The sequence below is a fragment of the Myxine glutinosa genome, chromosome 10 (genome assembly GCF_964187855.1).
Source record: "Myxine glutinosa chromosome 10, kmMyxGlut1.1, whole genome shotgun sequence".
Lineage (NCBI taxonomy): Eukaryota > Metazoa > Chordata > Myxini > Myxiniformes > Myxinidae > Myxine > Myxine glutinosa.
Window position 1 is genome coordinate 98,642,049 of NC_136270.1, and position 17,534 is coordinate 98,659,582.

Below are 17,534 nucleotides of genomic sequence, written 5' to 3' on the forward strand. Positions count from 1 at the left end.
TCTCTCTGGCCATTCTCAGAAAGCCTCCTCAGCGTCGACGAGTCTGGCATTTCACTCAGGCTGAATGGGATGGTCTTCAAGCAGCCATCAATCGTCTGGATTGGTCTCCCATCTCCACTGCCTCTGACATCAATTCTTCCTGGGAATTCTTCCAAAGCAAACTAATCTCTCTCATGCACAGATTTATCCCATCTCGCCTTCAGTTGTCTTACCCTTCCTCCCGTCCATGGTACACTGAATCTTGTGGTGAGGCAGTTGCCCTGAAACAACTTGCCTTTGCCTCTTGGAAGGCTAATCCAACTGAAGGAAATCTCAGTTCCTTCCACCAAGCTCGGAACAAGTGTGTGTCTACCCTCAGGAGTGCCAGGAAGCACTATCTCTCCTCACTCAAGAATGAACTCTCAAACCTGTCTCCTTCCTCCAAATCCTGGTGGCGTCTGGTCAAATCCGTTTCTGGTGTTTGTTCCCCCTCCATCCCCTCCCTTACCTCAAATGGCCACACAGTTGACATCGCACGTGACAAAGCCGAATGCCTCAACTCTGTGTTTGCCTCAAAATCCTTAGTCCCAAACCCATCTCTCTCTGTTCCCACCTTTCCCAGTCGAACCAAACTGCTCCTGGACTCTGTGACCTTCTCTCCTGACAAGGTGGAGGAGTTTTTGTCAAACCTCGACTCTGATTCTGCAACTGGACCAGATGGCATCAGCCCACGGGTCCTAAAATCCTGCTCTGCCGCTCTATCTCACCCTCGCTCTGTTCTTTTCACCCTATCTTTTGCTCAAGGTCATCTGCCAGCATCCTGGAAATCAGCAAACATTACCGCTTTACACAAAAAAGGTGCAAAAACAGATCCTTGCAACTATAGACCAATCAGTCTGCTCCCAATTATCAGCAAAGTCATGGAATCCATCATTGCTTCGGATATGAAATCTTTCCTCTTCTCCAATGGCTTGATCTCTGATCATCAATTTGGTTTCAGACCAGGTCACTCTACTCTGGACATGCTGCTTCTGCTGTCTCAACAATGGATGGAGGTCCTCAATGCTAAACAGGAAATCAGAGCTGTCTCCCTTGACATATCATGTGCCTTCGATACGGTCTGGCACCCAGCTCTGCTCACCAAACTCTCCTCCTATGGTATCCATGGAAATCTCCATGCATGGCTTGCGGACGTCCTCTCTGGTCGTAGTCAACGTGTGGCCCTGAATGGATTTCTCTCATCTCCCCTTCCCGTTCAGGCTGGAGTTCCCCAAGGCAGTGTGCTGGGCCCTGTGCTTTTTCTGGTCTTCATCAATGATCTCTCCGACTCTCTTGAAAATCCTCTGTATCTCTTTGCTGATGACTCCACTCTCTGCCGCTCCATTCCTCTTCCCTCAGATCGGCAGTCTGCAGCCTCCTCACTCTCTGAAGACCTGGACAAAATCACAGACTGGTCAAACATGTGGAACATGTCTTTCAATCCTGACAAATCTCACACTCTTACTATGTCTCTCCGAAAAGATCGACTGGACAACCCTCCCATCTACTTTCTCAACAATCCTCTCCAAGAAGTTCTGTCGCTCAAGCTTTTGGGTCTCACCATCTGCCATGATCTTTCTTGGGAAAACCACATTTCCAAGCTGGCCTCCAAAGCCAGTCGCCGACTGGGCATCCTCCGTCGTGCGAAGTCCTTCCTAGGCACACCTGAGCTCCTCACCACATACAAGGCTTTCATCCGCAGCTCAATGGAATACTGTTCTCCCCTATGGGCTGGTGCTCCTGCCTCACACCTGGCTCGGCTTCACGCTGTTGAATCCAAAGCTTTCAGAATCATTGGAATCTCCCGCGATGAAGCTATCTCTGAAGGCCTTTCACTCACTCACCGCAGGCAGGTAGGTGGTCTTTCTGTCTTCTACCGACTCCTCTCTGGCCTTGCTCCCCCAGCTCTCTCTGTGCTCTGTCCCCCAAATATTCCTACAGGTCGCACAAGATCTGCCAGCCACCCTCTGATGGTTAAACTGCCGAAATCTCGGCTCTCTGCTCACCTTCACTCTTTCATTCCTCTTTTCTCCCGCCTCTGGAACAAACTCCCACACTCACTTCAATCACACTCCTCCCTCCAGGTCTTCAAAACAGCTGTTCACCACCATCTCTTATCTTCCCCCATCCAAAACCTTGATCTTTTCTACCCCCACTAATTCACCCCAGATCCACCTTGTTTGAAATTCCAACTTCTTTCCTGGAAGTCTTGGCAGTGTCCATATGTTTTATACCTGTCCCACCCCCCCCCCTTCCCATGCCTCCCCCCCAAAGCCCTCTCCCTCCCACAGTTCTCTCGATGTCTCCATGTCTCTCGGTCCCTGCTCTCAAATGTTGTGTTTGTGTCCTTCCCCCTCTCTCCCCATCTTGTCTACCGCTCCCGATGTTATTTGTTTTGTGTGTCTGTTTGTCTTTCTGTGTGATTAATGTTCGCTCTTTCACGAGCCTCGATGTTGTATACCAAAAAAAAAAAAAAAAAAAAAAATTGATGAATTAAAATATCATTTACATAGTACGTACGATCCAAGTTATCATTTTTTTTTTTGTATACTGAATCGAGGCTCGTGAAAGAGTTAGCATTTATTTCACAAACAAATCTTTTTTTTTAAAGACTGAATCGAGGCTCGTGAAAGAGCTAACATTTATTTCACAAACAAATCAACCAGACAAACAAAATATATAAAACGATGGAGCGGAAGACAAGATGGGGAGAGAAGGGGAAGCACATAAACACAACATTTGAGAGCAGGGACATCGAGAGATCTGCGGGAGGGAGAGGGCTTGGGGGGGAGGATTTGTATCTGGACTTGCACCAAAATTGAATCAGCTTGTTCTTGTCACCAACTCAACTCATCCACCAAGTTTGTCATAAAGTATTAAATAATTTGACTTACCAATGGGCACTCATAAAAATCAAGGTATGAATGAGGTTGACTGTAGACCTACATGTAGATACTGCAGGTCATTGTATCTTACAAAAGCATTAATTCTTTACCTTAACAGGATTGGAGTCCTTCCCTCAAAAGAGCAAACAGAATATATGTGTGACGCGAACAAGCAAAGTGATTTGGACATCTGCCAGAATCAATTTTGTGTTTTTAGGCAACAAATTAAATGTTAAAAATACTAACAATGGCTAAAAACCCGACCGACATGAGCAAATGAGCATGATGAATCAACAGTATAAAGAAAAGCATTGGGAACTTGAATCCAAAAATCAATATTCTCGACATCCGACTTATTTCGCTTGATCGCATCACATGGTTAAAATGACATTTGACGTTTCACCTTGGGTCAAGGTAAGTAAAGTCAAGTACATGTCAAAGGTCAGTTAATATCAAGAACATGTCATCAGAAAACAATAAGCAACATATTTTTCCAGTTTAGGATCCAGCAGAACACATTTGAGATGGTAACTAATGATCGGCATTCAATAATAATGCGAAGTGATGGGATTTACGTGTATGGTGAAGACTATATGTTAATTAGGCTAATTTTTTCTCTAATTAGGTCATTTGCTTATTAATTTGCATATTGCAAACATCTGAGAGGGCAAATGACAAAACAAATGTCATAATCAATGTTCCTTGTGAAATTTGCCACATTTTGGTACCAAGGTCGATATACTTTGAATGAAGTATGGTCACTTTAATGACGTTTGAACTTTGACCTTGAGTCAAGGTCACTAAAGGTCAACAGAAAAAAATGGCGACATCATTTTTCCGATTAATAGAACCCAGTAGAATACATTTATAGTGGTTACCCAAAATTAACTTGAACTGCACACGAACTTGAAATTGAGTACATAGGCCCCCCCACTAAATTATATATTTTCATATTGTAACAATAGCGCTACATGGGCAACACCTTTGGAACGAGTAATACTAGAACGGCACTCAGTAGAGAGCATACCTCCACCTGGTTGGCCATATCACTCGATGGTGAAGAATCACTTAAACATTCTACTAGCCGGATCTGGATCTTCACCAAAATTGAATCTGTTTGTCCTTGTCACCCAACCTGTCCACCAAGTTTCGTCCAAATCCGTCCACAACTTTTTGAGATATCCCGCTATGTATCGTTTTTGGCCCTATCTCCCAATGGTGAAGAATCACTTAAAAAATTATAGTAGCCGAATCTGAATACGAATCTTCACCAAAATCTAATCATTTCGTCCATGTCACATACGCTACCTCTCCGCCAAATTTCATCCGAATCCGTCCACAACGTTTTGAGATATCTTGTTCACAAACGGACAGACAAACGGACAGACGGGGGTGAAAACATAACCTCCACCCACCTTTGGTGGTGGAGGTATTTAATCTTTACTAGAAATCCACAAGATCTAGCTTCTTAATGGGCCATCTACATATTACGTACACAAATTGCAGAAATTTAACCCCAAACACTCCCCATTATCTACTGTACATGTTCCCCTAGACACATCCGCCATAGTGCCTTAACTTCCCCTCTTACTCACCCATATCTTTATCCGCTTTATTCCCATCCTTTGCCAGCTCCCCTAATGTGCATCATCCTGGGAAGAAACAGCTTCTGCGGAAAGGAAATGCACTGGGTGGTTTGCCATTGCCTTCCCAGGGGTTGCAGTCTTGGCAGGAATTTTGATAATAATGGTGGGATTTTTAATGTCCACCAGGACAAGCTAGTCGATGAAACCGAGCTCAACGTCCCATCCGACGGATGGCGAAGCACATTTATCAGGTTGGGTCTAGAATGGAGCCCAGATTAGACCAGGCCTAAAGGTGAGTGTTACCACTAAGCTATCCTGCCAAACCAATTCTCCGATGCCCATCCCTTTTCCTTCCCTTAAATACTTATTGGTGTTTATTCTCGATTTATCTCCCTCCACTCCTTCCCCTGTTTCTACCTGTATCCTGTGTATAAGATGCATTATTGTCACGTGTTGATAAAAGCCAAAGGACTTTTTTCCTGAACTTTCCAGACTTTTTATTTGCAGCTGAGAATTCTTATTGTTGCCTTTGTCCATGGGGTGTCTGCAGGTGCAGATGCATGTGAGCAGACGTCGTTTGCATTTTTACGTCACGAGATGCCCGTTCGCATGGCGAACATCATGAAGGAAATCAACCTTCTTCCGAGCCCTCTGCTTCAGACACCGTCGGTGCAGCTCGTCTATAGCTGGTACTTGCAGGAATGTGCAGCATTTTATGCATTAGGCTTCTACAGGGTAGTACCTGAACAACAAAGGCATTAGTAAGCCTCGTGTTGGCTTAACGGTTAAGGTGGCTGGCTTAAGATCTCAGAATCTAGAGTTTGAGCCCCTGCCGTGTCGTTGAAATAACAACAGGTGGGTTGACTCAACCTGTCATCCTTCCGAGGTCGGCAAAATGAGTATCCGTTTACTAGGAGTAGGGGCACTGCATTAGCGGCACAGCTGTGCTTCCAGAAAAATTATGCAGCCAGCAGCCACATGCTGCATACAAAACAACAACAACAACAACAACAACAACAAATACCTTAATAGACGTGGATATCCCGCTCACCCAAAGTGTGAAAACATTTTGCTACCTCGGAGACGTGCTGAATGGAGAAGGTGGATCAGACTCGGCAACGGTTGCTCGAGTGAGATGTGCATGGAAGAAGTTTCGGGAACTGAGTGGCATGCTGACGAGGAGGGGAGTGTCGTTGAAGCTGAAGGGAAAGGTGTATGCTGCATGTGTGAGAAGTGTTATGATTTATGGGAGCGAGACATGGGTAATGAACGTAGAGCAGCAACGAAGGCTGGAAAGGGTGGAAATGCGAATGGTTCGGTGGATGTGCGGAGTATCGTTGAGAGAGAGGAAGACAAATGATGAATTGCGAAAGATGATGGGAATAGAGCCTGTGATTGATGCTGTGAAGAGGAACAGGTTGAGATGGTTTGGTCATGTGTTGAGGAAGGATGAAAGTGACTGGTTGAGAAGAGTGATGGGAATGAATGTAGAAGGAAGTAGAGGACGGGGAAGACCGAGAAAGACCTGGCTAAAGACGGTGGAAGAAGAAATGCGGACAAGGGGGTTAACAAGGAGAGATGCAGAAAATAGGGCAAAATGGAGAAGATTGTCACGGGGACCGCAGGGCTAACCCCCGCTCTAGCAGGGAAAATGGCCTTTAAAATGCCTGTTGTTTGTCCCGCTCACCCCAACCTGTTCCATCGTACGCTAATGACCCCTAGCCAAGACTACGACATCACTCAAGCTTACGTAACAGATGTATCTATAATGTCAATGACTTTTTTGAGGATTTTATTTTTCCGTGGACATCTAAAGCTTGAGGAAGAGCTCGTACATAAATCACATGTTGCACATGGCTTCAGGAGACAATGGACAAATAAGCAGTACTGTACATGGGATATGAACCTGGCATTCCAGATTCAGAAGCTATGTGCTGAGAGGGGTAACACCAACCAAACAAGTAACCGAGCTGCGTTTCAACAAGTTTGTGCAAAAACGATGGTTATTACCTCCACTGCCGAAGGTGGGCGGAGGTTGTGTTTTCACCCGTTTGTCTGTTTAACAGTCTGTGAGGAGGATATCTCAAAAAGTTGTGGACGGATTCGGACCAAACTTGGTGGATGAGTTGGTGAGACGATAAGGACAAGTCGATTGGATTTTGGTTCATTTAGCTGTCCGATTAGATATCCGAATGCAGATCTGGCCTATCAGACGGATACAAAATGTAACCTGTTCAGCCTGGAGGAGGTATGTGCTTACCGAGCACATATGCTGCTCTAGTTTGTCAGTGCAAAGGAGAGAGGTGGAGTCTAAAAAACTATTGCATTATGACATCACTGGAATGACCTTTCATGAATACATGCATGTAGTGCATAATTTTCTGCGAGAAAATAGCTGTTTTCTCTCAAGTTGGTCTGGGATCGTTTATCTACCAGTAATAGAGTACTTGAATCTTCTTCTTCTTTAACGACCTCAATTATTCCTACGTTCTTGTGGAATTGTTGTGGTTGTGTGCTTCCCCTTCTCTCCCCATCTTGTCTTCCGCTCCCTCTTTTTGTATATTTTGTTTGTCTGGTTGATTTGTTTGTGAAATAAATGTTAGCTCTTTCACGAGCCTCGATTCAGTATACAAAAAAAAAAAAAAAAAAAAAAATTGGCCAGGAAATGTTTGGCCCAAGTCTTTCATGAACAGGCTGGCCAGGCGTGACGTTTGACTGAGGTCATGGCAGGAATTTGGAATTTTCCCATGGTCCTGGAGATAGCTCGCCCCCTCTTCTTGGAGGACACTATGTGATCTTTAACGTCCACCAACTAATGCCAGCAGATGAGACACTTATGTCCATCTAAGGGATGGCACACTCATTGATGAATCGCCTTGCGTGTGAAACACCAGGATGACAGTTTATAGCCGGGTTGAGATTCGAACCCAGGCTACACAGCTTAGAGGCGAGATCGGTAATACTACAATAAAGGGTTAATTTGGCCCATTGCATCAGTGTTATATCCTGTATCGATGCTACAAATCAACACATGATTACAAAACAAAGTATGAGAGATTGAAGACGACAGAAGTGGCATGTTGAGACAGAATGACAAACAGGCATCACACGACACCAGTGGGTGTTGATTTGAGTCACTATGGGGTTGGTTTGGAGTACGTGAGCTGGGGACTCATGACCATATATATGGCCCATACCACCTTGGGTTTATTGAAATTCAGATTTTAAAAAAATTTCCTTACAGAGAACAAACTGATCACATGATCCTAACAACTGTCAAGACAGAACAAACCACACCCCAAAAAAAGAATCATCAATGCATTGCGTCCTCCCATGACCCCCGTGTGTTCACTTTTACACTCAGTTCTACAATGAACAAACTCGTATGCATCAGTCATTTCCGCATAACACAACAATGTTAAATATTATTTGCTGGTGCGGGGTAACGATGGAGCCATTCCCATTTTGTACTGCAGGATGTTTACTTGGCTGTGATTTCCACTGAGCTAAACAACATTGACACTTGGTTAATTCATTTATCAACCAGCAGTCCTGTGCTGGATGAACCATGAAAAATAGCTTGTGCATCCATGGATGCCATCTTTAATTCCATACACTTTATTTCAAAATATATATGGACTTGCTCGCAATAAGTGTTTTTTAAATTGTTGTTGTTTTTAGTTTTGTTGAAATTTGTGCAGAAATGTTTGCAACCATTGTTGATTGTTCATGGCTGGAACTTCTTGATTACTTGTGGCTGAAACTTCTTGATTGTTCATGGCTGGGACTTCTTGATTGTTCATGGCTGGGACTTCTTGATTGCTTGTGGCTGGAACTTCTTGATTGCTCATGGCTGGAACTTCTTCATTGTTCATGCTGGAACTTCTTGCTTGCTTGTGGCTGGAACTTCTTGATTGTTCATGGCTGGAACCTCTTGATTGTTCATGGCTGGAACTTCTTGATTGTTCATGGCTGGAACTTCCTGATTGCTTGTGGCTGGAACTTCTTGATTGTTCATGGCTGGAACTTCTTGATTGCTTGTGGCTGGAACTTCTTGATTGTTCATGGCTGGAACTTCTTGATTGTTCATGGCTGGAACTTCTTGATTGTTCATGGCTGGAACTTCTTGATTGTTCATGGCTGGAACTTCTTGATTGTTCATGGCTGGAACTTCTTCATTGCTTGTGGCTGGAACTTCTTGATTGTTTATGGCTGGAACTTCTTGATTGTTCATGGCTGGAACTTCTTGATTGCTCATGGCTGGAACTTCTTGATTGCTCATGGCTGGAACTTCTTGATTGCTCATGGCTGGAATTTCTTGATTGTTCATGGCTGGAACTTGAGACAGCGTGACGTTAACACATACACTGACATTAACATGGGCCATCTATGCCTTATGATTTCACTCTGTTGCAGCTTTTCAGCACATCATTTTCTATGCATTTCATGGGTCAGCCATTTTTATCTCCATGATAACGAAATGCTCTTTTCGGCAGATTGTCCTATTTTAACAAACACATTTCAAACCGAATCTAACTGAAATCAGAATATATTCCCCCATTGGAGAAATCAAGTAAAACAAAAACAAGACAAGTAAAGATACATTCAAAGTACACCGCCCCCATGCCAAATAATTAAATATCCCACAGCGCGGTATTGTCGGGGCGCCTCCGGCGCCCGGCAATACTGCAGTGCATCTCATAGAGAGTGCATTGGGAGGGAGAGATGTACAATAATTGATTGATTAATTGTATAATTAAAATCAATAAAAAAAATTCACTAAATATTTTCTTAATCAATTGGCTAATAGCATAACTAAACCACTAGTGCTTCATCCGAAGATGTATCTTTTAGAAATTTAATTAAATAAGTAATTAGTAAAAAATAAATAATTAATTGATTAATCAATAAATAATTAATCAATGAAATGATTAATCAATAAATCAAAAATATCCTTTATGGCCACATCACCTGGTCACTGTCATGTCCAAATATTAGCTTCCTAGCTCAAAAGGTGCCTGAGATATTGCCCAGATGAGAAAGAAAATAAATAAATGATTAATAATGAAAATAAATAAATAATAATCATAAAAAAATTAAACAGTTCATCAATTGGCTAATAGAACACATAAACCACCACCATTTCATCAGAATCTGTAACTTAAAAAAAAAAAATCTAGTCATTAATCGAATAATTAAATAATTAATCGCTTAATTAATTAATTGATTAATCAATAAATCAAAAATATCCTTTCCAGCCAAATCACTTGGTCATTGGCATGTCCAAATATCAGCTTCCTAGCTCAAAAGGTACCAGAGATATTGCCCAGATGAGAAAGGAAATTTATAAGTACTTAATTAATCGCTAATAATTAAATAACTCCTCAATTAATTGATTAATCAAAAAAAAATAAACGTTTTTGACAAAGGACTTGCTCACTATTGTGCCGAAATTTCGGCTTCCTAGCTCAAAGGATGGCTGAGATATCGCCCGGACAAACAAACAAACAAACAAGAAAGAAAGAAAACAAGAAAACAACCAGAGTGAAAACTGAGTACTCCCTTTCAGCGTGCGTCACTGCCGAGCCCCTTGGGTGCCCGGCAATGACGATATGCGGCGCCTGGAGATGGCAGAGGAAAGGTGCAGTGTACAATATTATGGTGAGCTATTTAAGCTCTATTGTGAACAAACTGGTCTAACTTGATAAGGTGCGAATTGTTTTTATTTTCCCCTTTCTATATCACGGCAGTATGTCACACTTGTGTGTCCTGAACATGAAGGGTGCCCTTTGTTTATTTAAAAAATATTTGGTTTGGCCTGTTTGTCTTCCCATCTGAAACCTTGGCTCACGATGTAGGGAACGCATGTTGTAATCCCATATACCGACCATATGTGTTTTCCTATTTAATACCCTCCTTGTAGTCTGTACTATTCAAGGAGCCCATGCATCCGTCTGTCCATGCATGTGTGAACGTGAGTTCAACCCATTGGTTGGACAGTGCACCTGACTCCACCCACTATTTATATACTATGGCCACAAATTTAGGAAGCCTTTAGAATGTACCCTTTAGAACTTTAGAATTACCCTTTAGAACTTCAGAAGTTACCTTTAAACCCCCTTGGCATTTACCCTTTAGAGCCCTTTCTCTCAAGCCAAGCTTTTACTGCGGAGGTCATGCAGGTTTGCCATTATTTCCGATTATTTTTTCTTGAAATTGTGAGATGACCTTGTGACTGTGACGAGTTTCTGTGAAGTCGGTGATAGCATGATAGGGGAGCAGAAAGCGTTACATATTCAGATGTTTTAATGTGGGAATGCCAGTTTGCTTCTTTGAGCGGGAGGAGGGTTAGAGTAAAGATGGGACTACTTTGGAAGGGGGAGGTTGAAGACTTTCGGTCATGGGAGGGGGAGGTTGAAGATTTGAGTGTGGGGTGGGGATTGAGGCCTTAGGGTTGGGAGTGGAAGTGTGAGGACTTGGGGTAGGGGAGTGTGGGGGGTGAGCGGGGGGGGGGGGGGGTGAGAGTGGTTAGGGGGAGGCTGAGGCTTTTTTGTTTAGTTGTTAGAATTGCTTGTGTAAATGTACTCACAGTAACAGTGTGTGTGTGTGTGTGTGTGTGTGTGTGTGTGTGTGTGTATATGTGTGTGTGTCGCATTCACCATAAGGGTAATGTGCTAGTTTATGTCAAGGTGCACTCCTATTGTTTTTTTTTGTCACGCCTGTAATATGTCCTCCATGAGCAAAATATCACTGAAAATAAAATGCAGGATAAAATAATAGGCACCAAATCTCTGTCATCATCCCTAGTTTCATTTGCACTTTTATGATGCAATAATCAATTCATTTTTTTATTTATCTTTCATTACTATGATCAATGAAAAGGTGTAAACGTAATAATCCCCATGCGTGTTGACAGGTTTTCTCGGAGTTTCACGGAGCTGCTCAAGTATCAGAATACAAATGAGAATGATGAAAATATTTTGAAGAGGTATGTATTTCAACATGCAGGTGGTGTACCTTTAGCTAGCTGGGGTTCAGCTCCTGGGATCTTTGATTCCTTAAGTGGTAGTTGTTAGCAGCATTAGTTGTTGTTATACATTGCTGTCACTTTAATTAAATACGATGCAACATATTTTCAGATGGTGTGAGGCCAATTGGCAATCTACAGTGCCTTCAGAAAGTATTCACACCCCTTGATTTTTCACATTTTGTTGTGTTACAGCCTGAATTTAAAATGGATTAAATGTAATTTTTTTGTCACTGATCTATACATAATACCACATAATGTCAAAGTGGAATTATTTTTTTAGAAATTCTTACAAAATAATTAAAAATGAAGTACAGAAATATCTAATTTACATAAGTATTCAACCCCCTGAGTCAATACTTCATAGAAGTGCCTTTGGCAGCGATGACAGCTTTGAGTCTTCTTGGGTATGTCTTTACCAGCTTTGCACACCTGGATTTGGGGAGTTTCACCCACTCTTCTTTGCAGATTTATTTGTTCAAGCTCTGTCAAGTTGTCAAGTTCAAGCTCTGTCATGGGGAGCATCAGTTAACAGCAAATCCAGTCTTTCCAGATTTTCAATGGGATTCAAGTCTTAGCTTTGGTGGGGCCACTCAAGGACTTTCATGTTCGTGTTCTGAAGCCATTCCAATGTTGCTTTGGCTGAATATTTGGGTCATTTTCTGTTGGAATGTAAATCTTCTCTACAGTTTAGGGTCTTTTGCACTCTGGAGCAGGTTCTCCTCAAAGATTTGCTTGTATTTGGGTCTATTCATTGTTCCCTCTATCCTTATAAGTTTCCCATTTCCTGCCACTGAGAAGCATCCCCATAGCATAATGCTGCCACCACCATGCTTCAAGCTAGGGATGGTGTTAAATGGGTGATGTGCTGTGCTCAATTTCCACCACAAGTAGTGCTTTGCAATCAGGCCAAAGCGTTCAATTTTCATCTCATCAGACCACATAATATTTTGCCTGATGCTCTCCGTCTTTCTTGTGCCTTTTTGCAAACTCCAGGTGTGCTGTCATGTGCCCTTTCCTCAGGAGTGGCTTCTGTCTGGTTACTCTCCCATAAAGCCTACATTTGTGAAGTGCTGCAGAGTATGTTGTCCTTCCGGCAAGTTCTTCCATTTCAGCCAAAGAATTCTGTTGTTCTGTCAGAGTGGTTATTGTGGTTATTGGTCACCTCCCTGACCAAGGTCCTTCTTGCCCGGTTGCTCAGTTTGGTCGGGCGGACAGCTCTAGGAACAGTCCTGGGTAGCTCCATATTCTTTCCATTTCCTAATGATGGAGCTCATTGTGCTCTTGGGAACTTTCAATACTCTAGGAATTGTTGTATACCCATCCCCAGATTTATGTCTCCTCAGAATTCTATCTTAGAGTTCTACAAACAGTTCCTTGGACTTCATGGTAGAGTTTCTGCTCTGACATGCACCATCAACTGTGGGACCTTATATGGAAAGGTGTGTTTCTTTCTAAATCATGTCCATTTAATTGACTTGGTCACAGGTGGACTCCAGCCAAGTTAAAGAGATATCTCAAGGATGATCAAAGGAAATTATATGCACCTGAGCTCAATTTGGAGTGTCATAGCAAAGGGGTTGAATACCTACCATTGACTCAAGACATTTCAGCTTTTCATGTTTAATTATTTTGTAAAAAATTCTGAAAACGAAATTCCAGTTTCACATTATGGGGTATTATGTGTAGATTATTGACAAAAATCTAAATTAAATCCATTTTAAATTTAGGCTGCAACACAAGAAAATGTGAAAAAGTCGAGGGGTGTGAATACTTTCTGATGGTACGAGTAATTGTGATTTTTCAAGGAATGGTTTGGAATGACAGAGGACGTCCAGTCTGTGACTGGCTTTGTATGCCAGCATTGCTGTATGGTAGGCCCAGCAGATTGCCCAGGAAAATATATGGCTGGTAATGAGGTTTAGATTTTCAAGAGACTGAATTTTTTCCAGTGTCCTACCAAGGAGATGGATATAAACATGAAAATAAAATCCTCTTTTGCTCCGATGAAGAGAAAATTCAAAACATTACCACCTGGTAATCCTTTATGGTAAATAACCCCAACGATTTTATTCTTACATTTTTCTTCTCTTGTCCAACCATCGCAAACTGCTACTTTTATGCTGGGGTTAACAACTACATATACATCGATAGGTGCGTTTGTTTGACTATCCTTCTGGGGTAATGGGTGAGACTGTAAGATTTTCCAGGAATGAAAGACAAGTACCATTTATCAAACCAACACACAATCAATTCCAGAGCAGAAGAATGACACAACTGGAATTTTGTCATCTGTTGAAACAAAAGAAAAGAGGTCTTTTTCTGACCATCCAAAAGGTCGTTTCTGCAGGTGAGGAAAAAGTCTGGCCCAAAATCACTGCCTCGGGGAGCTCCAGCCTCCCGCTGGGAGAGGAGCTCGGCGGTGTTCTCTGCGCAAGTGGAGGAAATCAGAAAACCGGCCTTGAATGCTGCAGACAACAAGCTTGGAAAACATACCTTGGTGTGAATCCAAATGCATTTCCAATCGAATGTAAAATGCATTTAGTACAGTTTGCCACATTTTTCAGTATTTCATCTCAATGAAAGATTTTTCTGTAGAAAAGGCAATCAAATGTAACATGGTCAGCGTTTGGTAAATCGCATGCAGTCCACTCATTGAGTTGAGCTTTGTCTATTCAGTGCTGACCAGGATGAATTTACACGAAACGAGTTGTTCACATGTGATTCTCATGTGACATGCACTCGTTTGTGAGAAATTCCTGAGGTGACTCTTCGGTGACAATCCGCCAACAATGAGGCAAATCACCCAGGATTCGCATCCATAAAGTGCCTACTTTAATCCCACCTCTATAGGTCATGGTACAAACATACACGTACTTGTTCGATTGTACTGCCCTACTGTGGTATTTACCCACACAACTTTGATGGTCTTAATAACAACATGTCTGTGCAGCGTATTCTAAAACCATGTGCTGATATTTACAGAACTCTTCATGAATGGGATTTTCTTTGCAGTTTCTTTGTTTTGAAGTGACACAAGTGTGCAGTTTGTGAATTCGAGAATTTTGGAATGCATTGCCTCAAAACGATGATTTAAAAATTAATTGACTGGTGGATTAATTATTTCATTATTTTGTGTAGCGTTAAGGGCCGTTAAGGTTTGTTAAGGTGGCAGTCAACCAAAGCCTGGTGTTGGCTTAGCGGTTAGGGTGCCAGCTTGGGATCCTAGGATCCTGGGTTCGAATTCCGGTCGATCGCTGAATTAACGCCAGGGGGGTTGACTCAGCCTGTCATCCTTCCGAGGTCGGCAAATTGAGTACCAGCTTGCTGGGATGAATGATCAGGGTGTGTACCCCGATTTAGAATAGGTACACCGTATCCCTGCGCATCGTAAGAGGCGACCAAGGGTTGGCATCAGGAAGGGCATCCGGCCATAAAAACATTGCCTCAAACAGGGAACCATGATTGTCATGGGGCCCGCAAGGCTAACCCCCGCTCCAGCGGGGAAAATGGCCTTAAAACGATCATTCATTCATTCATTCATAAGGGCCCATATATTTATTATGTACACAGCAGGGTGAAGTACAATAAATTGAGAAAAGGAAGATCTCTACAGGTCATTTGCTTGAATAGTTACAGGGTGTTTCAAAAAAAGTGGACAATGTGAACAGCCTGATATTCTGTCGTTTCTAAGGCTATACCCTTCTCTTTTGCAGGTTATGGTGGTGGTACGCCATTTCTAACTAGAGCTTCCAGGGAAGCAGAACTCAACTGAACTGACTGGACAAGTTAACAGACGACAGACGACAGACGACGGATGCCGGAGGGTTCAGTATGTGATGAACTCAACTGGACAGTAGTCCAGTTGAGTTAACAAGTAGTCAGTAGGATCCTATGTCAACTATGGTGTTCACAGTGGAACAAAAAGTGAAAATCCTGACTTTGTGGTTTGAGACAAAATCCTATGTGCAGGTGCACCGACGATACAGTCAGTATTACAATGTTCATGCCGTAATGGACCTCTCAATGGTTTGTGGAGCACTTTCAAGCACATGGAAGCGTGAAAAATCTAAATGAAGGCAACAGTCACCACCCACCAAGTGTTACCAAGGATCAAGGGAACATTGATCTTGTGAGAGATTCTGCTGTCGAAAGTCCGAAGAAATCCCACCGTCGGCTTTCCCGAGATTTGGCGATCTCAGCCTCATCTGTGTGGCGCATTCTCACTTCTGAACTCACGCTCTACCCCTACATCATATCTGTAAGGCATAAACTCCTTGTGGTTCAGTGATGAAGCACACTTCAAATTGAATGGGGCTATCAACAATCACAACAACATCTTCTGGGGTGCTGAGCCTCCTGAGGAGGTGTCTCAGACGTCTCCCAAGGGCCCCAAGTCCACCTGCTTCTGTGCATTGAATGCCAGATGGGGTATGCTGGGACCATATTGGTTCGAAGATGCCAAGACGGTGGCAGTCAATGTCGAGCAGTACTGCGAGGTGTTATGCCAATTCCACGCTGATTTCGCTCAACCACCGTCTCCAAACAAACTCAGACTTGTATGGTTAATGCAGGACGGTGCCTCACCGCACACTGCAGGTGAAACCATCGACTTCCTCCACCAGCTGTTTGGAAATCGTGTCATCAGCCTGGGCACAGCACATGAGTGGGTGCCCCACAGCCCGGATTTGAATCCATTGGATTTTTTCTTTGTGTGTGCTGCCAAAGGTCAAGTTTACACCACCAAACCTCAAACTCTGGCTGTCCTGAAGCAGGAAGTGGAGGACTTCCGTGAGGCTTCCACTCCAGCCACTTGCAGACGACTTGTGGAGAATTTCGGAGTCAGGATCAAAGCCTGTTTCAACAGAGGCAGAGCACACATTGAAAATGTCAATTACAAGCAGCATAATGATTCATTTAAAAATGGCATGATGCATGCTTTCCATCAATGCATCACTGAACTAGTGAACTTGCTACCTTTTGTAATTTTCTTCAAAAAATGTTCAAGTGGTCCACTTTTTTGACACCATGTGTGTATGTATATATATATATATATATATACACTACCGGTTAAAAGTTTTAGAACACCTCAATATTTCCAGTTTTTATTGAAATTTACGCAGTTTAATGTCCAGTGAATAACCTGAAATGGTACAAAGGTAACCAGTAAACTGCTCGAGGTTAAAAAAAAAAGTTTAGGTTAGCAAAAACTGGAAATAATGTAAATTGCACAGCTATATTGTAAAAAAGGCCTTCAGGGAACAAGTAATGGGTTAACAACTTACAGCTGTTCTGCAGCAATGTAAGTAAATTAAGCCTTGAAAGTTGATGCAAACAATTCCTACAGGTGTCCCAACTTCTGCTGATTACTTGATTACAAACCCTCTGTCTGTATAAAAGCAGTATTGGAACAGACTGTTATTACACCCTCTGAAGCATTATTTGGACAATATTGCACTGCAGGAAGTAGTATATTGGAAACTGGAGGAAACTCTGACAGGAAGAGGTCTGGCAGACCCAAAGCTACAACAGAATCAGAAGACAAGTTTCTGAGAGTCAACAGCTTGTGTGATAGTCGGCTCACAGGACAACAGCTTCAAGCACAGCTTAACACTGGTCGAAGTAAGCAAGTCTCAGGTTCAACTGTGAAGCGAAGACTTCGAGCTGTAGGTTTGACAGGTCGAGTTGCACTAAGAAAGCCATTGCTAAGATGGCAAAATAAGAAAAAGAGGTTTGCTTGGGCCATGAAGCACCGCCAGTGGACGACTGAAGACTGGAAAAAGGTTTTATGGGCTGATGAATCAAAATTTGAAATCTTTGGTTCATCACGCAGGGTTTTTGTACGCCGTCGAGTAGGTGAAAGGATGGTTCCTCAGTGTGTGACACCAACTGTCAAACATGGAGGAGGAAGCGTGATGGTCTGGGACTCTTTTGCTGGATCCAGAGTCGGTGACTTGCACAGAGTGACTGGCACCCTGAACCAAAAGGGCTACTACAGCATTTTGCAGCACCATGCAA

General features: G+C 42.8%; 1 protein-coding gene across 6 annotated transcripts in view; it reads left to right on the plus strand.

The window, feature by feature from the left end:
* LOC137433921 (pyruvate dehydrogenase (acetyl-transferring) kinase isozyme 2, mitochondrial) overlaps nucleotides 1-17,534 on the plus strand; it is a 74,250-nt gene that overhangs the window by 1,514 nt on the left and 55,202 nt on the right. For all 6 annotated transcript variants that reach the window (XM_068126413.2, XM_068126415.2, XM_078785924.1 and 3 more), the window contains exons 2-3: nucleotides 5,040-5,178; nucleotides 11,406-11,477. In XM_068126413.2, the coding sequence (XP_067982514.1) occupies nucleotides 5,040-5,178; nucleotides 11,406-11,477 (211 nt within the window). The remainder of the gene's footprint in view (nucleotides 1-5,039; nucleotides 5,179-11,405; nucleotides 11,478-17,534) is intronic.